Source organism: Astyanax mexicanus, chromosome 19 (assembly GCF_023375975.1).
Source record: "Astyanax mexicanus isolate ESR-SI-001 chromosome 19, AstMex3_surface, whole genome shotgun sequence".
Lineage (NCBI taxonomy): Eukaryota > Metazoa > Chordata > Actinopteri > Characiformes > Acestrorhamphidae > Astyanax > Astyanax mexicanus.
Genome location: NC_064426.1, coordinates 32,073,694 through 32,098,430, shown reverse-complemented (window position 1 = coordinate 32,098,430; position 24,737 = coordinate 32,073,694). Strand labels below are relative to the sequence as shown.

Below are 24,737 nucleotides of genomic sequence, written 5' to 3'. Positions count from 1 at the left end.
TTCCCGCAAAGAATGCAATGTAACAGCATTTCCATGTCACGTCTGATTTTAATATGTGCATCATGAATAAAGGGGTCAAGGGGAGTGAAGTTTAATATACAGAATAATATACAGATTTCTGATCTGCTTCTTGAAGAAGAACAAATAAGATAAGCTTTGAAAAAACAGTTTTAAATTAAGTTTGTCTTCAGTCTGTCTACTGCCTCCAGTCTGGAACAGAAACAATATTTTTAATAAAACATATTTTGTGTCTTTGGAGAAATCTTCTTCCATTCACTTTTCTTTCTACTGGAAATGATGTGTATGTCTGTCTGAAGATGTGGGCTTTTGATGAAATTTTACCGAACATTAGATATGCTGAGCCTTTACGATGTCGATGATAAGTGGATGTGCCTTGGGGGGAATGAATAGTGTACTCTCTCTCTCTCTCTCTCTCTCTCTCTCTCTCTCTCACACACACTCCACAAAACTCTGCCAAGCAGTTCCGCAGTAAGAGACCACATCCGTGAGAATGAGTTGCAGAATTCTGATTACATTCCAGCAAAGATTTCAGCGTCATCTGATCAGCGGCAAACCGTGTCAGAGAGATATGGCACACTGCTAATGATTTCAGTCCAGAAATGGAACAGGGCTTTAACAGCACCAAATGTTCACTAAAACAGCACTGCAAACATTCTAGTACACTACAAGACCAAATTAAAAAAAGCTTCAGAAACTTTCTGCATTACCCTGAATCTCACCCTCTCACCTATCTCTAGATAAACTGCATTTTTCATACCTGTGTACACCTGCACAGTAACAAACAGTATTGTCATTTTAACAGTAAAATACTATTTTATTTTAAAACTAGGGAAGTTACACTGCCTGATAAAAAAAAGAGTCTGGCCACTGCACAAAGTCTTCTCCATTCATTAAATTACAAAGATTCTCAATGAGGTTTAGGTCTAGACTCTGCAGTGAACAATCCATGTGTGGAAATTATGATCTCATGTTTCCTGAATCACTCTTTCACAATTCCAGCCCCATGAATTCTGGCATTGTCATCTTGGAATATGCTCGAGTCATCAGGGAAGAAAAAAGTCCATTGATGGAATAACCTGGTCTATATTCAGTATATTCAGGTAGTCAGCTGACCTCCTTCTTTCAGCACATACTGTTGCTGAACCTAAACCTGCAGACCAACTGCAGCATCAACCCCACATCATTTACTTACTTAGTTAAATTCAGGTGGAGACTTTTTTTGGCCTGGCAATGTATATTTTTTGTGTGTATTGCATCTTCTGTTATTTTTGCTCATAAATAAGTAAAAAAGTGTTAATTATACTGTCTCTGAAGTAATTTTTCTTAGTACAATTCAACATGTATTAGTCTATTACACACAACATCCTTCCTACATCTTTCCTATTGGCTCCTGGCATCCTTTATCTGCATAATTTCCATATTTCCTCCATCCCTGACCAACCATCAGTGTGTAGTCTTGCCCAGCAGTGGAGGTGGAGGTGGCCCTCTGTGTATTCAATTACATTTTATATAATAGTCACATTGACTGCCTGGTCCCAGGGTGGGTTTTTATTTTCTGGACCTTTACTACCCACCTGTGTAAGTAACTAGTAAGTTTACATGCGTCGCAGTGCTGTTAGCAAATCAGAAGCGTGCATGTATGAACATTCGTGATCAACTGCTGAAATCTCATTGTTCCCAACCCCCTAAACCCCCACTCCTCCACCAAACTAAGCATCAAGCAGCATTAAACCAGTGCACATGGCATTCATCCATACTAGAGACCACAACTAGACTTTTTTTTAAATTAATGAAAAAACAGCTGGAGAAGCCTGTCTTGAAGGCATTGTTGGGCTGATGTGTGGAGTATTGGCGGGGCAGGTTAAGAATGAAAAGCCTCTCCGTCTCTGAGACACATGACCCAGGAAGAGGAGGTGGGGGAGTGCAGGTGTGTCAGACTCTCAAGGCTATCAGATGTCAACTCGGCAACGTCACAGCAGCTCCAGTTTCGCCATGCCAGAAACGCCAAGAGTCAAGATGTTCCACTTACTGAGGAAAGCTTGGTGACGTGCAGCGTGAGGTCAGTTATTCGGGGGTTATCTGGGCCAAACTGCCCATGCGGGGGCAGCTTTTTAGCTGTTATCAGTGGCTGATAGGGTGTGCATTGTTGTAGCGGACGTTTCCAAATGTTTCCACTCAAAGGGGACAAGGTTATGGTGCCCAGGTGCAGAACAAGAAGAACATAGCACAGGAAAGAATGTAGCGTCAGTCTGAAGACCACACCATGTTGGACACCATTTAACTTCCACAATATCCACCAATATTTAAAGAAGGGGCACTGCATCTGTGGTTGAATTGCACTAGATGATAAACATCCACCCAAACTTTCATATGTCTACTCTTACCTCCATTCTTTGGAGCTAAAAGCTCTGGTGAAGCAGACATGCCAGGTACTTGACTCACAAGCACCTGATGCATCCACTTCACTGTACAGTGGAGCTTAAAAGTTTGTGAACCCCTTAGAAATTCTGATATTTCTGCATAAAAATTACCTAAAACATCATCAGATTTTCACAAGTCCTAAATGTAGATAAAGAGAACCCAGTTAAACAAATAAGACAAAAATATTATACTTGGTCATTAATTTATTGAGGAAAATGATCCCATATTATATATTTGTGGGTGGAAAAATTATGTGAAACCCCCTTTTCAGCGATATCCGCAACTGAACGTTTCAGGTAACTGCTGATCAGTACTGTTCACTGGCTTGGAGAATTTTTAATCTATAACTCCATATCAAACAGCTTTGACTATTTTCGATATTAATGGGTTTCCTCACATCGACTGCTCCCTTCAGGTCCTTCTACAACATTTCCTACCAACCCTGCCATACACACCATTGTTGTTCACTGTTCTCCTGATGGTGAACTCATGAACATTAACATTAGCCAATATGATGATAGTGATCTTTGTTGATCAACAGCTGCTGGGGAGGGATTGTTGGAGTTCAAACTCTTTAGAGATGGTTTTGTAACATTTTCCAGCCTGACGAGAATCAACAACTCTTTTTCTGAGGTCCTTGAAAATCTTCTTTGTTCATTCAATGATACACTTATACATAAATACATGTTGTGAAGAGCAGACTTTGATATATGCCAGTTTTTTTAAAGTAAAACAAGGCTCTGCCCTGACTTTAATTTCAATTTAACTGCTAATCCTAGAGGTTCACATACTTTTGCCACTCACAAGTGTGTAATATTGGATAATTTTCCTCAATAAATAAATGACCATGTATAATATTCTTTAGCTAATTTGTTCAACTGGATTCGTTATCTACTTTGCTTTATATTTATGTAGAAATATAGAAACTTCCAATGGCTTCACAAACGTTCCAGCATAACTGTAGCTTTATAACCAAGGCTTTTCTATGGATAAAAATGTTCTGGTGTTGGTTTTGCATCCACAAAATGGAGCAGACACATGGGTGGATGTTTCAAACCTGGTGCAAGGCAAATCATATTTTGCCCAAAAGCCCAGAAGTTAAATCTCTGTTTCAGACTGAGACACCATTTGAATTCCCATTTGAGTTGAACTGAAAAATGCTTCAGTTTAACTGTAAATAACCATGACGATGTGGAGCAAAATGGGCCAATCTCACTGCTGCTTAAAGAACTTTCAGTATATGAGCCTATTTTACTGAGTTTATCTGAAATACAGCAGCAATAACATGCATGAGCATCTCAGTCGCACCATATAAGCAGCTATATTTCAGCTCTAAACAGTGTGAATGGAGCGTGAGTGTGTGTGTGTGTGTGTGTGTGTGTGTGTGTGTGTGTGCGCGCGCACTCCGCAAAAGTGAGCATCACTACAGCAGCCTGTTCCCTCAGCACCTCACCTGGCTACACTGATTACAGCCTGGCTCATTAATCATCACAACACACACACACCACTGAGCTACACACTCCAACACACACACACTTGCACTCCCACATACTGTACATAGCATATATAAGAGACCACCTAAAAATGATGAGTTTCTTTGATTTTACCATATTAAAAACCTCTGGAATATAATCAAGAGGAAGATGGATGATCACAAGCCATCAAACCAAAATGATCTACTTGAATTTTTGCACCAGGAGTGCAGGCATAAAGTTATCCAAAAGCAGTGTGTAGGACTGGTGGAGGTGGAGTTGGATGAAAACTGTTATTAAAATCCAGGGTTATTCCACCAAATATTGATTTCTAAACTTTCTTTGCATTATTTGAGGTTTTAAAGGCTCTGCATCTTTTTGGTTATTTCTCATTTTCTGCAAATAAATGATCTAAATGACAATATTTTTATTTGGAATTTGGGAGAAATGTTGCTTATAGTTTATAAAATAAAACAATGTTCATTTTACTCAAACATAAACCTATAAATAGCAAAATCAGAGAAACTGATTCAGAAACTAAAGTGGTCTCTTAATTTATATAGAATAATGACACACCACCCAAATATTTACACCTAATCACAATTAAATCAAACCAGCATGAAGTTACAGACACACTTGTGCCCTTAAACTTTCGCCTTACCAGTGTACTATTAGGTGACTGATTATTTGCATTCATATACTGAATGCACTCCAGTTTGTTTAATGTGTTCAGTAAAAAAAACAGAGAAAAGGGTAGTTCCACAGAACCAGTAACTCACTTTTAATACTAAATGCAAATGGGATCATTTGCTACTTTTACCATGTGTTTACAAACAGTTGTTCTGAATTTTGCATACGGCTGCACAATGGCTGGACATACAAAAATACAAGATTCAATAAAGCTGTCGGACATCACAATGCTGATATAAGAGGAGTGATAAATAGTGATTAAATTAATGACCCTAACTAACCTTTCCTTTACATGGTTTAGGACTGGCACTGGAAAGTACCTGTTTGGTGCAGCAGAGCATTCTTTTTACTTATCATTAAATTTATTAGGTAACATTAGTATGGCATGTGGCTAACAGCTCATGTGCTCTATTTTATCGATTTACAACACATCAGTCAATTGCGCATTGGATTTAGGGCGTCTTGCAGGTCTCGAAAAGTGCAAAAGGTATGTACTAATTCCAGCAACCCAACCCAAGGTATGTACTAATTCCAGCAACCCAACCCACTCACTCATTAGGACTCCCCCTATCACTAGTAATGCCTAAACACACCAGGAGGGTGAAGACGTGCTACCTCCGATACATGTGAAGCCAGCCACTGCTTCTTTTTGAGCTGCTGCTGATGCAGCCAGCGCGCTTGGAGGAAAGCGCAGCGGCTCGGTTCTGATACATCAGCTCACAGCTTTTAAAGGCAGGTGCACTCTGACTTTGGCGTGTTCTTATCTTAACACTACAACGCTTTGTGTGTCTCAGCAGAGAATACTGACCTGCGTGTTCACATTGTGAAGGTACACCAGCAGCTCATTAAAGGGAACAGCAATGTTATTTTATTCTTTATCATGTTAATTGTTGAGTTAAAAGTCAGGTTTCCGCTCTGCTTCCGATGCCATGTTTTCTGCAGTTTTTTCTTTTTTTTTTTGTAAATCTAAAAACAATTCATTTAAACATCCATGGAAATTACAGCTGGGTCTAATATGTGAGATCCAGGGAGAAACGCCTGACAATCACAGCTGTTCACTAGTGTGCACTATTGGCGGCACAGCAACCGAGTAAACATTCTCTGGAACGTGTGAGAAACCTGCACTACTGGGTTGTTTTTATGCTAGCTGTACTGTAGGTCCAGTCAGCTCTCTAATCTTAGATTCTCTGATTTACTATTGAACAGTAACTGAACAGGAATCTTGAGCACCACAAACAATCTCAACACACTTCAGCAAACTCTTACTGCTCATTTTAGAGGCAACAAACGCATTATTGGATATGTCAGAAATTCTATTTCTCATTACCTCTCTAAATGCCCACATCAGCCTCTTTAAAAAAAAAAAAAACGGTGGAAAATGGTGGCATTTTAAAATGTCAGGAAAGAGAAAGGTCTCCACCAGTTCAGACTTTAGCCGAGACTGAGACGAAATGTTCTGTTTAAGAACCAAACAGAAAAGAACATGATTTGTCTGAGCAGCTCACAAAAAAAAAAAATGTAACTTTAGTGACTTATTATTGTTTTTTTGGGGGGGAGAAAATGTACTTATATGCAAAAAGTCATGGGATAGCAGTTTGTAAACTAATCATAAAGTGTTACCTTAGGGGACTGCTTGGGAACACTCTCATCTGTATAAGTTATCTTGTGAGGGAGGTGTTATCTTGTGAGTGAGGTTAAACACTGGCCAGTATTCCCAGCGAGGCTTGATATAATGGGTGCCAGATAGATGGAACTTCCATTTTTTAAAATTATGTAGACATTTAACATGTACAGTATAGGTTGTGAGGTGTTATCTTGTGAGTGAGGTTGAACACTGGGCAGCATGCCCATGGTAAGGTGTAGAACAAGGCCTAATATTTTGGGTGCCAGATAGATGAGATATTCCACTTTCCAGTTATAATTCACACTATATCGGGAGTACATCATAGAAGGCATTACCACCCACAGTGGACAGTGCAGTGGTTCGTAAGGATTGTGACTGGTGGTTTTTGGCTCCACATGTAGAGTATTTTCTCACAGGTAAGTGCAGTGATTTTAAGCTTCCATAAGACATGGTAAAAGTCATGGTACACAATACTACTGATCCTGTTCCATTAATAATGGCACATCATTGTATTATCAAACTATATTACAATATATTTTCCTTTTCTCTATGGAGATTTGAACTGAACTCAAAGCTTGAGTCAATGGAAATGAAGCATTGCCAACCACAGCCTGTAGAGTGATGCTTTGAAATGCAGCCTGCTGCCTCTGATCTTAACCCATGACACCAGCTGGCTGATTCTATTGTTTGGCGCACATGTTGAATGTTCTTATGCATGGAAATGAACGAAAACTATCTGCTCAGTATCATTAGAGCATTGGAATAATGGTTAGAAGTTCAAATGAGCTCAAGTTAGAACATCCAGAGTATTCAGATCCCTTTTAGAAGAAGCTAGTCTGATACTCACCCAGTTCTCTAGATACTGGAGATACAGCAGCATTCTCCCCCATCTTTGACACGGCATCAAAGTACATCTTTCCAGCCAGAGTCATAGCTATGGGATATAGAAAATACAGAAAACTGTTTTTAAATGCATTAATACCATACAGTATATATTGGCAATAATGTTTAGTGATGGGATGATCAATTTTATTCAGCTCTGATTTAATTCTGATAGAAACTTCAGATAACAAATACAAATACAAATTCAGATAAAAGGGCTATTTACTATACCTTTGAAGAGTATACACAAGTGCATTTAATGTAAATGTGTTCCAAATCATTTATTTGACACGCTTTATATACAAACATAATAGCTTGTATAACAATAATAACAATATTTTTTATTAAATATTTAAAAAAGTTAAATATTAAATACAGGGCTTCATACTAATTTGTTGCACTGGAGACTTTTATTTTGACACATAGCGTATAGTGGATTAGCTGCAATGGCTAACGGCTTACCGGTGATGCTAACTGTATTTCCGAGCTGAATTAATCACTGCTTTTTAATAACAGATTGATTTCTTAGTGCTGGTTAGAGTGGGTAGGATCTGTGGTTTGATATTCGATGTGGATTATGGCTGTAGTTCACTTGAGATAGTTACTTATTACATCCACAATGCCGGAATGCAGCTATCGGTTCAATGCTAGCTAGGCTAACAGACTGCAGATGTTAGAGTTGTTGGAGATGGCTAACGGCTAACTGGCGATGCTAACTGTATTTCTGAGCTACATTAATCACAGTTTTTAACAGCAGATGGGTTTGTTTGTGCTGGTTAGTGTTTGTAGATCCTGTAGTTTTATAGGATATGTTGATTATGACCATAGTTTACTTCAGTCTGTTGTTAATACCTTTACAACACCAGAATGCAGCTGTTGGTTCAATGCTAGCTAAGCTAACAGACTGCAGATATTACTGGAGATGGCTAACGGCTAACTGGCGATGCCAACTGTATTTCTGAGCTACATTAATCACTGTTTTTAACAGCAGATAGGTGTGTTTGTGCTGGTTAGTGTTTGTAGATCCTGTGGATTTATAGGATATGTGAATTATAACTATAGTTTACTCCACTCCGTAATTAATACCTTTACAAAACCAGAAAACCGCTGTGGGTTCAGTGCTAGCTAGGCTAACAGACTGCAGATATTACTGGAGATGGCTAACGGCTAACTGGCGATGCCAACTGTATTTCTGAGCTACAATAATCACTGTTTTTAACAGCAGATGGGTGTGTTTGTGCTGGTTAGTGTTTGTAGATCCTGTGGATTTATAGGATATGTGAATTTTGACTATAGGTTACTCCAGTCCGTAATTAATACCTTTACAACACCAGAATACAGCTGTCGGTTCAGTGCTAGCTAGGCTAACAGCAACAACAACTGCTGGTGTCAATCTGTTCACACCTCGGACACTGACTTTACAAATATTACATGTAGCCGTTCTGCTGTTCGGTGTTTCCAAAGTGAAAACTCTCCAGACTGAAGCTGCTGGGGGTTCAGGGTAAACTGTGGAACTGGAATCCGGAACAGTAGTGTTTTGTGTTAACATTATGGGGGTTTATTGTCCAGCTCAAGCTGCGGACTGGAATATGGATCGGTAAGTGGATCGGTCGCGCTCGCCTGATATCTGATACACTAATTACGTCAATATTGGCCCCGATACAGATATTGTATCGTATCAGTCCCATCTCTAATAATGTTAGGTATATAATAATAGTGTGGTCAAAATTAACTCATGATTTCATGAATATTAAATGTAAAGACATTAAGACATACAGGCATTTTACTACCCTATACATTCTTTTTTAGGTACCACTGTAAGCATTTTTCATTTATCTTCATTTGTTGTGGCTGAATGTTGCTTTAGTAAAAAAAAAACTCCCAACAATTAGTATGTGACTATAGAAAAAGTCACAAAAACCCATGGGGTGTGGCTGTTTGCAAAGTATACACACCCCTCCTCAGCATAAGTTGGAAGCAAAACAGCATCATGCACAAAAAGCATTGCCTTGCTGTGCTAACAGCATACTAAATTTATTAAAATCAGTTTTTATATCTTATTTACTGCCCTCTGTACATCTTTATTTAACTCCCCAAACACCCAATTCCTTCAAACCCCAGAATCACCATTAGTCCATTTAAAATTGATGCTCACCCATAACAGCTTTCTCATAGCTCTTTCCGAGGTTGATGAGATTCCTCAGCCCCGGGTTAAACTGTTCCATAACATTCTGCATAAAACACAGCAAGAAAACACTGATTAGCATATTAGGCAGCTAATGAATCTGTGAGGTGTAAGCTTGACATAATCTGTGGCAATCAGACGATGCTGTCTGCAGACACTGCATGCTATTTGTAAGGCCAATTCATTTGCTTGTAACCAATTTCCAGCCAAGTATTTAAAGCAGGAAGGATCTGATTTCATCTACTAGCTGAAGCACGAAATGCACATCATGAGCTCATGAAAGTCTACCTGTTTTGTATGTTTCCTGGATCCTCCTGTTTGAGCAGACCCAGATTTATAAGATATCTGATAATGCGTCCAGCAGGTTTGGTATGCCTGCTTGTTATTACATGCAGTGAACTACTCCCAAACAACCCAAAATCAGAAAAGGTTGAGAGAGTATGGAAATGTTTTTTACTACATTGTAAAACTTAAAAGTAATAAATAAACCAAAATACTTTGTAAAGCATTTGGGTGTCTCATATTATTTCTGAAGCTGGTAACTCTGAACTTAAGAGCTTATCCTGTGCAACAGACACGGTAACTCTTGCTCTTCCTTACCTGGGGCAGTCCTGATGAGAGCCAGTTTCATCATAACATTTTTGATGGTCCTTGCGACTGCACTTGAGGATACTTTTAAAGTCCGTGATTTTTTTTGGATTAATAGACCTTAATTTCTTAACTCCTTAAAATGCCTTGTCCCGTATTAGGGCTACAGGTAGGTGTAGGTGATACAAAACCTTTTTTTTCTGCAGTTAAATAACTTATTTACATTCTGAAAAATTTGAGGGCTTTAAAATCTCCTACAGGACACTTTGAGAATCTGCCTGTTCACACTCTACTCCACTTAATAATTCCAGATCAGTAACAGGAATCAAACCAAATTCTGCAGGTTTGAAAATAGATGTAAAAACTAGACAAACAAAGCAAAACTAAAGGTTTGGAGGACACGAACTGTTTGATTTGTATTCAGGAAAATGCTGATTTTAAAATAAAGTTAGGGAAAGAGCCAATTTTATGATTTTATTCATTATATTTTGACATTAGCAGATTTACTTAAATATTTTTTTAGATTTTCTATTACAATCATGATTAAGCTTTTCAGTAATGTTCCTTATCAAACTTAAAAATCTTTTTAATTAAATTCTTAAATAGTAATCCTAAGGATTTAGTGGTGTACTGTCAGGCAGACAATTGACAAAACTCCTGGCCTGTTATGGGGTTAAAGTCATGTAAAATATAACATTGTTGTGTGGTGTCTTGAAGGCAGCATGTTAAGATGTAAGCTCTCAATGAATGTTTTTGCATTAATGATGCATCATACAAGTGTACTGACACAACCCCAAACCATGAGAGACCATAGTCTGCAGTCTGGAGTGTCCAAGGCTATATGTTCACATTACCAGGCTGAAGTGACTCAAATCAGATCTTTTGCTCAGTGTGGCTCAGATCTGTCTTTCATGGCTTTTTTTCAAATCAGATTTGAGTCACTTCTATATGTGGTCCTAAATCGGATACGTATTCGATCCATGGACATGCGACATGAATGTGAACGGTCAAATCGGAATTCATGCGTCTTTTTGCTTTATGTATTAACATTAGCATTAGCGTTAGCGCTACGTGCTTCTCTCTCGTACCCACACTCTATATCTTGGTGCAGCTGTGCAGCTATAGCTGCAAAAAACAGCAATAGCAAACCACCTGGCCTTTTTTCTCCTCCTCGACCTGAGCATGTTCTTCAGACCAGCTGTTTGCTGTTTACTCTCCACTCCAGCAAAAGATGCTCCACATATAAGCTGTTAACACATCAATTTACCTTTATAAAGCTACGAGTTTTTTTGGTGGTGGTGAAGAAGGCGAAATTTATACATAACAGGTATCAATGTGATCATGTGAGGCATTTCATTCACATTACACACAGATACAGATCACTTACATTTGTGAATGTAAACCGTCAAGATCCGATCCGATCTGAGCAAAAATTGGATTTGATCAATGTGGCTTGTAATATGAACATAGCCTAAGACATCTTTATTTTTTAGGAATCTACTAGATTATGATGTGATTTGTGCATGATTATGTTTTGTGTGTGTTTTTAATGATTTGTTTCTTTTCAATAGCTTCACTCAGAAAGTGTATTATATTTACTGTACATTGTATACATAGAACATGAAGGTAATAATAGAGCAGGCAAGAATATTGATTCATAAATTGCATTATGACAAAGCAAGAACATTTCTTTAACAGAATTATGGTTAATATTTTAGCATACATCCAACATGCTGACATGCATTATGGAGAATTATTTATAGACATATTCCACCAGTGAGCAGCTCATCATTCCTAATCCAGAATGTGATCTGAATCAAATGTCAATCACTGTGGTTAATGCAGAGTAAACTCTCACTGAGTTCAGAAAAGAAACTCTAAACCAGTTGGCCAATCTTCAACCACATTCAGCTCTACAGACAGACAGACAGACAGACAGACATAGAGAAAGGAATTCAGAAAACTTTCCCAAGTCATGTAGAGTGTAGTAGATGAGAGAAAGAAAAAGACAGTGTGGGCAGTAAGCCAAGTCCTGCTGAAAAATGAAATCCGCAGCCGAGGATTTTGTGGGAAAACACTGCACTAAAGACTTGATAGAACACAGTGGATCAACACCAGCAGATGACATGTCTCTCCAAACAAACCATCACTGATTGTGGAAACTTCACACTAGACCTCAAGCAGTTTGGACTGTGTGTCTCTCCACTCTTCCTCCAGACTCTGCTCCCTTGATTTACAAATGAAATGTAAAATTTACTGATGATCAGTGATGGTTTGGAGAGACATGACATCAGCTGGTGTTGATCCACTGTGTTATATCAAGTCTAAAGTCAGTGCAGTGTTTTCCCATGAAAATCTTACAGCACTTCATGCTTCCCTCTGCTGACAACTTTTATGGAGATGTAGATTTCATTTTCCAGCAGGACTTGGCACACTGCCCACGCTGCCAAAAGTACCAATTGGTCTTCTATAATATTCAAATTTTCTGAGACACTGATTTATGTTTTTTATTAGCTGTAAGCCATAATCATCAACAATAAAAGAAATAAACACTTAAAATAGACCACTCTGTGTATAATACATCTATATAATATATGAGTATCACATTTTGAACTGAATTACTGAAATAAAGTGACTTTTCAATTATATTAAAAAAAAAATTGAGATGCACTTGTAGTTCCAATTACTTATTTAAATGTGCTTAGTAATATTTTACCTTGCTTCACTTTCACATTCATTAGTTAATTACCTGAATTCATTCAGCTTAATCTGCTGGACTGCTCTGCTGTTGCTAATAATCCTCACTTTCTAGCATCATAATTTAATTTTAGACCAAAGAGATTCCTAAAAAAAAAAAAAAAAAGCACATAGCCCAACACAGCAGTTAATTTCTTGTGCTGATACTGGATCTACTCAGAAGACACTGACATGACTAAAGTAACGGGACAGGAATTACTATCATGTACCGTGACTTTTGCCATGCCCCATGAAAGCTAAACAACACACCACTGTTCTATATTGAATATTGATGTGATTTCTTCTCTTGAGTCGCTTGTCTGTATGCATGGACAGTTCAAGCCAGATGCTGTCCGTCACAATCATTATCACCCACTGCACTGTGCTTTCTACTGTGGGTGGTTATATTAGCGTTCTATGATGTATTCCCAGTGAATTTTACCATGGCTTCCTTTTCAAAATTAAATATTTTTAATAGTTCCATAAACATTTTAAATGGACCTAAAATACTCAATGTTTAAGTTTTTAAAAAAGATATTTCTCAAAAGCTCTATTGCCTTAAATAAGACACAAGTTTAATATTAATTTACAATATGCTATTATTAAAGGAATTGAGGGATTACAATATTAAACACACAATCAGCCACAGTTCCCTTCTTTCTCCAGTTACCAAACAAATTAAATTCAATGTGCATTAAAACGATCCTTCACGCTACAGTATTAATATTTTTAAAAGGGCTATAGTTACTGCTCCTGAAGTTTATTTGCACCTTGTATCCAGTGTTTTAGGGAGTTTTATCACTTGTGCTGGATAAATAATTCTGTACCCAGGACTAATTCTGGGTTCGTCTGGGGGAAGAGAGGACCCTTATTCCGAGCTGTGGATTGATTGCGCAATTCCATTCATCTCTTTACTGAGTGAATAATTGCTGTTTGCTGTTGTTTTTCTATTTTATTCGGATAAAAACAGTGAGGAACAGCAGCAGGAGCTCCTCAGATAAAGTGCTGTTCTTATTTGTCTCGAGACAGGACAGCACGAGATGAGCGTTTGGCTCCACAGATGTGAGCTAAAATTATTCCAGTGTGCTAGCTTGTTATAATAAGTTGCATTTAATTTCTGCTTCGTTATATGGATGAACTGGTATATCACCCAGCACTACTTTGGCTGCACAATTTTGGAAATTGAATGTCACTATCAGGCCTCTGTTTACTACTTTTTTAAATGTTTACTACGTAATTTCATATATGACCCTTTATTAAATAGTTTTCATGTGTTCAATATTCATCTACAATGTAAATAAAGAAAAACATAGTATGAGAAAGTTTGTCCAAATGTTTGTCTGGTACTTTCACTGCCGCAAGAAACGTTAAATACTCAGGGTTTCCGCCACGTTCATTTCAGTGCGGCGGTCCGCCACGCCTTCGTTCTTCCCCGCCACCCTTCGTGAAAATTCGGAGCCCGGCGTTTTTCCCGCGCTTGATCAGCGTTGCCCCTTCGGGGGTGGAAATCGGTAGTTAGTCATGCAGTGCCAACATAACGCGCGCGAGAGAGAGAGTGTGAGTATAGGACACAGCGAGAGAGAGAGACTGAAACATAACGCGAGAGAGAGAGAGAGAGCGAGAGCGCGCCTGTAAATAGCGAGAGAGAGAGACTGAAACATAATGCGAGAGAGAGAGAGACTGAAACATAATGCGCGCGCGAGAGAGAGATGAATTAAACAGTGATTAAACAGCTTCAACTTACGCAGGTGTCCACTCAGGCTCACTCACCTGGTGGAGTGAAAATCACGCTATGTTTCTGTTTCTGGAGCTGTCATAAAGCAAGGATGTAGGGCCCTAGAATAGAGGCACCCTAGAACAGCTCTGTGATGCATTTGTTTTCACGGTCCAGTAAACATTTTATTGTAATTAAATTAAAGATTAAAGATATTATTTGTCTGTTTTAATAAGCACAATTTTTAATTAAATTCAATAATATTTTTTATTTTATTTACTCATTCTCACATTTAAAATACCTAATACAGATAAGAGCGAATAAATAATACATATATATTCTGTTGTGCCCTTTCTCCTCTGTTATGTATAATTTAACATTTTGTGTTGCACACTTTTACGTTTACCGTATCTGAAAAAAGAACAATAAGGATTTATTTTAAAGAAACCTACTTTTTGCAACTTTTTGTTTTAAGTGGGCATTTTTCAGTGACAGTTGGAAATAAAGAAAATAACTGGAAACATGTGTAATTGTGTTATATCGTGATATCATTAACGTGATATAAATTATCGGTTCCCAACCGGGGGGTCCTGCCACCGCACCTTCAAGGAAATCCTGGGGGAAACCCTGATACTCTTACAGAACTTTTTTTAACCTCAAGAGGTCCGAACACATTCTTGAGGGCACTTATCCTGGTCAGTGTGAGTTTGTGGAATGAGAAGAACATCCCACATGAGGAAGGAGTGCCCACTACAACCTTATCACGACTCAGGTTTATCAGTAATGCAGACAGAGCACAGTCTGGGAACATCTCCTGCACACGCTGGGCACAGAAGTCTGAAGGACTGGGGAGCTGAGGGCAGGTCTGGACTTGAGGGAAGGAAGAACTGACTCAGCAGTACACTCACATCAATGTGCGGAGTTAGTAATGCTGTATTCATTCATTTATATAGTGTACACTCCTCTTCGTCCACGCCCTTCTCTGTTTCTAACACACAGTTAAGACAGCGGGATGGCCGTCTGAGGCAGACTGGTGCTGACGTTATCGTGGGCAGGGTGTGGGAGCAGGGCCTTAGGAAAAGCACGACCTCTCCCTGAGAAAACACTTGTAAAGCAGCTAGGTTAGGTTGACATTAACCTCAGAGCGGCAGTGGAAAAAAAACAAAGGAGCTGATTTTTCTGTTGGGTTTGTCTCAGAGATACAGCTCTGGAAAAAAAATCAAGAGACCACTTTAGTTTCTGAATCAGTTTCTCTGATTTTGCTATTTATCTATTTATAGGTATAAGTTTGAGTAAAATGAACATTGTTGTTTTATTCCATTCTAAACTACAAAATTTATCCCAAAATCCAAATAAGAAAATTGTCATTTAGAGCATCTATTTGCAGAAAATGAGAAATGGCTGAAATAACAAAAAAGATGCAGAGCTTTCAGAAAACAAGTTCATATTTATGAAGTTTTAAGAGTTCAGAAATCAATATTTGGTGGAATTACCCTGTTTTTTTAATTCATAGTTTTCACGCATCTTGGCATGTTCTCCTCCACCAGTCTTACACACTGATTTTGGATAACTTTATGCCACTCCTGGGGCAAAAATTAAAGCAGTTCAGCTTGGTTTGGTGGCTTGAGGTCATCCATCTTCTTCTTGAGGTTTTCAATTTGGTAAAATCAAAGTAACTCATCATTTTTAAGTGGTCTCTTTTTTTCAGAGCTGTAGGTTTGGATAATTCTGTGAGAATTAAGCAAATTTCCTTTGTTTATTATTTTTCGTTTAAGTATTTTCTACTTGATACACAGTAAGCTACTTACTATTTAAAAGCACAGGATGTCGAACTTTATATCCCCATTTCTCTTAACAATATCCAGGTATGAGTTTTCTAGACATATCTCCCAGTCCTACTGACAGCCCAGCACCAGTGGATTACCCTAAGCTCACGGTTATAGGCGTTAAAGGATGAGACGGAGAATGTGGAATGTGGCAGATTATTGCCTGAAAAAGTCTGGAAGATGTCTCTCAAGACATTTATAACACCCTTGACCTTTTCGTCTGGTCTCTTTAAGCTCTGTAGCTATGCTAAATATGTGAGTGTCTTCTGTAGTAGTTCATTAGCCTTCTTTATTAAACACTGTAACATACAGTACGAGTCTGGACACACCTTAAATTCAGTGTTTTTTCAAAACATATAGAATTAATTACTAAAAAAAAGTGTTACAAAGCAGAATATGTTTTATATTTTAGATTCTTCAAAGTAGCACCTCTTGCTTAGATGAAAGATTTGCACATCTTGGCTGGATTTTCTCAGTCAGCTTTATGAGGTAGAGTCACCTGGAATTCAGGCTTTCAGTTAACAGCTGTGCTGAACTTTCGTGCCTATTGATATGTTTGAGAGCATCACTTGTAAAGTTGTGAAGAGGTAGAGTTGGTATACAGTGAATAGCCCTATTTCAGTAATGTTCTAATCCATATTATGGCAGGAAAATACTAAGTAAAGAAAAAAATGTCTTAAGAAATAAGGTTCAGTCAATCCAAAAACTTTTAAGAACTTTGAAAGTATCATCAAGTGCAGTTGCAAAGACCAACAAAAACATTATGATGAAACTGGCTCTCATCAGGAAAGGAAGAGCAAGAGTTACCTCTGTTGCACAGAATAAGTTCATCAGAGTTACCACAGAGTATTTTGTAGTTTGTTTTACACTCTTGAGTTACTACATGATTTCTTATGTGTTCCTTTCTAGTCGGAAGGAGAATGTGTCCAAACTGTTGACTGGTACTGTATATATAGTATAAAATACTAAATATTACTGTTTTTTGTCATATTGCCAAGAATTTCGTTATCTCAAAAATACCTTTGAGATCGAAATATCCCAATATTATTTTAGGGACATATCGCCCATACCTAGTAGTATCCCAGTACCAGTAGTCAGTGCTTTTTATTTATCTTCATTTAGCCATTTTCCCGTTCAAACCTGTTTGTTTATAACTGTAGCTAGCTGTTAGCACAGGTAAATTACAGACCAAGGTGATTTAGGGTAGCTATATATACATGTGTGTGTGTAAACTCATATACTATATAGATGTTACACACAGAGTGTGTTTTATTGTAAGCATTTATTTCTTTTATTGTTGATGATTATTGTTTACACCCAACGAACACCCAAAAATCAGTGTCTCAGAAAATGTAAATATTATAGAAGACCAATTGGTTCTTTTGGTAGTGTGGGCAGTGTGCCAAGTCCTGCTGGAAAATAAAATCTGCATCTACATAAACGTTTTTTTTAGGAGAGGGAAACATGAAGGGCTGTGAGATTTTCCGGGAAAACACTGCACTGACTTTGGACTTGATAGAACACAGTGGATCAACACCAGCAGATGACATGACTCTCCAAACCATCACTGATTGTGGAAACTTCACACTCGACCTCAAGCAGATTAACCTGCGTGTCTCTCCACTCTTCCTCCAGACTCTGATCTCTTATGATTTCCAAATGAAATGTAAAATTTACTGATGATCAGTGATGATTTGGAGAGCCATGTCATCTGCTGGTGTTGTTCCACTGTCTTATGTCATATATATATATATAACACGGATTTCATTTTCCAGCAGGACTTGGCACACTGCCCACACTGCAAAAAAATACCAACTGGTCTTATATAATATTCTACATTTCTGAGAAAAGTTACTGACTTTTGGGCCATAATCATCAACAATAAAATAAATAAAAGCTTAAAATAGATCACTCTATGTGTAATACATCTATATATAATATATGAGTTTCACATTTTTAACTGATTTAATGAAATAGAGTAAAGTAATGTGATATCCCCACAGTATTCAGTCAAGTCAGTCAGTTGGTAAGTCAGGGTGAGTAAGCTAAAGAAACACACCAGCTAAAAACAGCCAAAAACAGTTTTAAAAAAAGTTCAACACACGTAAACAATACAAAACATGCCCCAAAACACCATAAATACACAAAACACCCTCTGAACATCAGCAGCTGCTCACCTTGTATGTACTTTCCGTCAGCTTATTGACTTCTTCAGGGTCTCGAGACATGCTGAGGTCCTTCCCGGGCTCCAACAGCCAAACTACAGATACAGAACTACTCAGAAAAATGAATAAAATACTCCCAAAAACAGATAAAACACCACAGAAACTCTCCCTCAGCGCTTAGTCCTCATCCCCCGCCGCTCCTCCACAGCGCAGCGGTAAAACTCCGGTAAGAACAGGGCAGAAACAGGAGAAAAGGCTCGGGAGCGGAGCTGAAGGTCAGTCAGGCTGGGGAACTCGGGGAACTCGGCCGAGCCTTCGGGCTACGCTTTCAGAGCTGAGCTGTCAAACTCCTGCGTGTGTGACGGGCTGGAGGGGCGGAGTCAGCGGAGGTAAAGGTAGACCACGTGACCGCACACCGGGCTGGAGCCGAACAGTAGCCGCGCGCTGATAATGTGAAGAGAGCGCGCCTCCCGCCGGCGGAGACCAGCACTGACCCTGTACTGCACTACTATAACCACCTGTACAGCTCATAATAATAATAATAATAATAATAATAATAATAATAATAATAATAATAATAATAATAATAATAATAATAAATGCACCAAACAACAAAAATAAAATGAATACAATATCTATAAAGTTGTCGATATAAAAAAAAGAATAAAAATAAATAAATAAATACAACAAACCAAAAGAAATTTAAAACACACTAGCCATGCTTAACTGAGTTGGAAATCGAGGCTAGATGGCACCTACAAAGTTGTAGCATGGCTAGTGTAATAAAATAAATAAATAAATAAACAAATAAATAAATATAAAACACACTAGATATAGGAATCGTGGCTAAGGGAATATCAGTGGACACAAAAACTTAATAAAGAAAAATACAAAAAAGAAACACATTCAACTATTAAGATACATAAAAAAGGAAAGAAAAAAAAAGAAAAGAATATATATATATATATATATATATATATATATATATATATATATATATATATATATATATTCATTTAATATATATATTAAATGAAGACTGGTGGATATATAAAATGGTTTCTAAGCTGTTACCTGATGGTAGCTGGTAGCTATGTTTTTGGTTGGAAAGGTAGAGGGGGAAAGGTGCTGCAAGGTGGTTGTTATAAATAATTACAACAAACAACCAAAATAAATTAAATACACACTAGCCATGCTTAACTGAGTTGGAAAGTCATGACTATATTGCATCTATAACGTTGTGGCTAGATAATACTACCACTACTACTACTACAACTACTACTACTACTACTACTACTACTACTACTACTACTACTAATAATAATAATAATAATAATAATAATAATAATAATAATAATTCTTCATCTTTCATCTGCTTCATGTTGTCAGACAGGTTCTAGTTAAGTGATTTCTTGATTCTAGAGGTCTGGCAATAATCAGGCCTGGTTGTGGTTAGTGGTGAAATTGAACTCAGCATTCCAAAAGTGTGATTAAGCATTAATCACAGTTAGTTTATAAGGGGGCAAAATATTCTGAAAAAAGGATGATCACAAGCCATCAAACTAAGCTGAACTGCTTGAATAATTACATAATGCATTAACTGCAAAAGTTATCCAAAATCACTGCGTGAGACTGGTGAAGGAGGACAAGATGCATTAAAATTTTAATTAATAACCTGGGTAACTGCACCAGATATTGATTTATGAACTCTATTTTTATTTGGAATTTGGGAGAAATGTTGTCCATAGTTTATAGAATAAAAAACAACAATGTTCACTTTACTCAAACATAAACCTATAAATGGCAAAATTAGAGAAACTGATTCAGAAACTGAAGTGATCTCTTCATTTTTTCCAGAGCTGTATACATCAATATTTGGTGGAATAACCCTGTTTTTAATCACAATCTTGGCATGTTCTCCTCCACCAGTCTTACTTACTGCTTTTGGATAACTTTATGCCTTTACTTCTGGTGCAAAAATTCAAGCAGTTCATTTTGGTTTGATGGCTTGTGATCATCCATCTTTCTCTTCATTATATTCCAAAGGTTTTCAAATTGGTAAAATCAAAGAAACTCATCATTTTTAGTGGTCTCTTATTTTTTTCCCCAGAGCTGTATATAAAAGAGAGACTACGGTGGCCGAGAAAGCCCAACGCAGTGCAAATTGAAAAGCGCTGCAAAAGCACAAAACACATCCATCAAAATTACAACACAGGCGCAGCAACTAGAAAAACGCGCTGCAAATAGAAAAACGCGCTGCAAATAGAACCACAACACAACGGAAGTGAGTCACAACACAACGGAATTTTCCCGGGGGACCTTAAAAGATACTGTACCGGCTAAGCTGCGTCTTCAGTAATGTCTCGGACTTCACTATGTGTACAAAGGACAATACGTGGCAAACAAGGCGTTTTGTGAAGCAGAACTTTTAATAATATGCACACAACCGTGGTAATCACAGGTAATAAACATAACTTACTTTTCAGAAGCTTGTTTGCCACTTATTGTCCTTTGTATACAGCTAGTACAGCATCTTTTAAGGTCCCCCGGGAAAATTCCGTTGTGTTGTGACTCACTTCCGTTGTGTTGTGGTTCTATTTGCAGCGCGTTTTTCTTTTTGCAGCGCGTTTTTCTATTTGCTGCGCCTGTGTTGTAATTTTGATGGATGTGTTTTGTGCTTTTGCAGCGCTTTTCAATTTGCACTGCGCTGGGCTTTCTCGGCCACCGTAGACTATATTAAATATATTCTATATTAACTTTACAGCACCACTGTAATTACACACAAATAGCCTTCCCAGATCTTACAGCTGCCTTCCAGCAGAGGTCACCCAAACCCCACTATGTTGCACTTCTGTCTGCTGTCTAATATGTAATATAAGATGAATTCAGGGCCTGCAGGCAGTGAGAAATGAGGTGTTCTAGCAGGCTGTGGGAGCAGAAGCCATAAAGCACTGCTCATAAACAGGGATATAGTGATTTCTTACCAGCACCCATAAACAAGATATAGTGACATTTTAACCCTTTAAATGCAACAGTTGTCCACATCCATATCTATAATAGTGAGGAGTGTCTGGAGTGGCCAGTGGGAGCATAAATGTTAAGCAATGACCTCTATGTGTACTATAGAGTTAATTTACCCTATTCAAATTATTTCATTATTATAGAAGCCAGTCTAAGTAATTAAATGCATAGCTCATCTATAATCACACTTGCATAATCCTAGTATGTGAGTCGTGTCTTTTTGTGTATACACACGCTGCCATTCAAGGACGTAACTTATGCAATAAATGCCATCAAATTCACTCAGAATCACTTTTGGGAAGAGGATTGAAAGGCTGACTCTCAGCGCAGATGTCTCTCAGCAGAGCAAGGCTGCTAACTATTGAAACAGCACGCTGCTCCTTTTCTCCTGCAGATTAATGCAGGCGTGACTGTGCAGAGCGAACAGAACGAGCAGTCACTCGCAGACCTTGGAGCTGCGCTGAAGACGCTCAACTCTCTGTGAACTGTGGAGAAAAGCAACCAACTCCCATTGTTATCAGTTAATGATGTGATTTTTACATAATCACATCTGTTTCAATGTTTTAAATCCATCCATCTAATCATTCATTCAACTATATGTTCTTCCATCCACCCTATCATTCATCTTTCTGTCCATAAATCCATTTAAATGTCAACCTTTTGGTCTACATATCCATATATCCTTCCATCAGTACATTACTTAATTCATTCGTCCAATCCACTGTTTGTGCATCCACCTGGTTATCTGTCATCAGTACATCTGTCTATCAATCCATCCAGATGTTCACCTTTTCACTTTTTTATTTATTCATCCCTACTTCCATCCATCCATCCTTCCATCAATCCATCCATCCATCCATCTACCATCTATGCATTCCCATCTATGTCTTTCCACCAGGTCAACTATCATCACTGCATTGGTTCATCAATCCATAAAGATCTTAATCTCACCATAATTTCATCTATCCATCCAAATATCCATCGCTTCACCCCATATTTATCCATCCATCCACCCAATCAAATTCCCCATAACTTCATCTCTGCACCTTTTTACTAATACATCCATCCATCCATACATTTACTTATCTACCCAGTTAATCATCTATGCATTCTTCCATCTCTATTCAACCTATTTATCCTCCATTCATGCATCAATCTATCCCTCCTTCCTTTACTTATCTACCCAACTATTCCTCTATGCACTCCTCCATCCATCCATCTGTGTATTTGTATTTTTAACTGCATGTTCATCATCCATCATGTCCATCAATTCATCCAATTGATCCAAACCTCTTCAATCTTTAAAGCAATTCCTCTATCCATTTTCCATCCATCCATCCATCCATCCATCCATCCATCCATCCATCCATCCATCCATTCCTCAACCTTTTCATCATCCATTCATCCATCGATCCATCAATTCATACCTCCATCCATTCCTTTACTTATCTAGACAACTATTCATCTATGCATTCCTCCATCCATCCATCTGTTTATTTGTATTTTCAACTGCATGTTTATCATACATCTGTCCATCAATCCATCCAAATGTTCCCCTTTTCAATCTTTAAAGCAGTTCATCCATCCATTCTTCCATCCACCCACTCACCCATCTATCCTTCTACCTGTCCAACATTTCACTGATTCATCCATATCAATTAATGCATCCATCTATCCAATCATCCATCCATCCACCTATTCAATCATCAGTCCATTTCTTTTCATGAATACATTCACCTCTTCAACCTCATCCACACATCCATCCATCTATTTCTTCATCCATCGACTCATCTATGTGTTCCCGTTCACTTATCTGTCAATCTATCCACCTGGCCAATTGCAATCAGCCATCTGTCCATCAGTCCATCCATGTGTTTATCTCTCCAACAGTTTATCTACATTCGTTCATCCACCCTTCAATCAATTCCTCTGTCCAGCCACACAGTCATCCATCCATCCACCAATTTACCCACTCCCACTGTAATTTAACCCATTTCCTCTTACATGTTTTAGTTTGGTCGACCCTTTGACTCATTCATAGAATAAAACCCACTGGCAGGAGCATCAGTTATACTCAGTCATCCAAACTGAAATAAATCAGCTTATAAAAGCTTCCCATCTATGCACTTATCCACCCACTTATTTATCCATTTATCTTTCTACCCATCCATTCATCCACCCACCCACCCATTTTACCTGTCCATGCATCATTCTATCCACCTATCGATCCACCATATCTACCCATTCACCCACACATTTATCCAGACATATCTTTTTAAATTATAGTGCAACTACTTGATGAGTCATGGAACAACTAGCTGACCATGCCAGTAAACTGTGTGGTAGGCCTTTTAGTACATTTATAGGAAAAATAATCACTTACTTTCAAAATAGGTCAACACAATAAAAGGTCTAGTCCTGCATTACTCTGAAAAAAAGTGAGTGAGCAAGAAAGAAGGACAGAGATGGAGACTAAAAGAGAGGGTAGGTAGAGAGAGATCCATAGACGGATGGGTGAATGGATGGATGAATGGATGGCTAGATGGAAGAATCTGTCCCAGTTGCTTTTACTGTCTCTTTCTTAAGGATGGACTGATATGGATATGGATGGATGAACAGGTGAATGGGTGGATAGATGGATGTAGATAGAGACTATTCATCAATCCATTCATTCAACCATCCCCATAAGTCATCTGCTACCACCGTCAGTGGACGAATAAATGGATGGATCAATGAAATTATCATATTTCTCCATTTACGCATCAATGCAAAAACACAAGGCAGGTAATAGTCTGGTCACAAAGAAAACCAATGTAACTTCAAAGCAACTGAAGGCCTTTCTCGCATTGGCTACTGTTAATTCTCTTAATGAGTCCATTCATCTTTAGGTTTAAGAAAGGAAAATGCTTCATTCCAGTGTAAAAAAAAGAAAACCTATCTGTAAAACATGGTGGTGGTAGTATCATGGTTTAGGCCTGTTTTGCTGCATCTGTGCCAGGACAACTTGCCATCACTGATGGGACAATGAATTCTAAATTATATCAGCACATTTTGAAAGAGAATATGAGGAAATCTGTCTTATTTAAATATTATTTTTTTATTTTAAGTATTGCTATGTATCTTAAAGTCATTAATAATGTTGTAACATCAGTGTTTTATTAGTTCTTTTATAACAGTTTTTTATCCCAGTCAAGAACATTTAATAGTAACATAATTAGCAAAAAAAAGAACTGACATTTACCAACTCTTTTCTGTTCTTGCCCCTCCTGAACTCGCTTCTCTCCTCTTTAACATTTTTTTCTTTGCCTTCTTTGGTTACATTGTGATCTCTCTCTCTCTCTCTCTCTCTCTCTCTCTCTCTTTTTCCTTTTCACAATATTGTACACGTTTGC

General features: G+C 38.0%; 1 protein-coding gene across 2 annotated transcripts in view; it reads right to left on the bottom strand.

Moving 5' to 3' along the window:
• baiap2l1b (BAR/IMD domain containing adaptor protein 2 like 1b) overlaps positions 1–18,665 on the bottom strand; it is an 82,571-nt gene extending 63,906 nt beyond the window's left edge. For both annotated transcript variants that reach the window (XM_022673275.2, XM_022673284.2), the window contains exons 1-3: positions 18,337–18,665; positions 9,266–9,341; positions 7,076–7,162 (exon numbers count right to left, since the gene is read on the bottom strand). In XM_022673275.2, coding sequence (XP_022528996.2) covers positions 7,076–7,162; positions 9,266–9,341; positions 18,337–18,387 — 214 coding nt within the window. In that variant the 5' untranslated portion in view covers positions 18,388–18,665. The remainder of the gene's footprint in view (positions 1–7,075; positions 7,163–9,265; positions 9,342–18,336) is intronic.
• Positions 18,666–24,737: the final 6,072 nt, after the last annotated feature.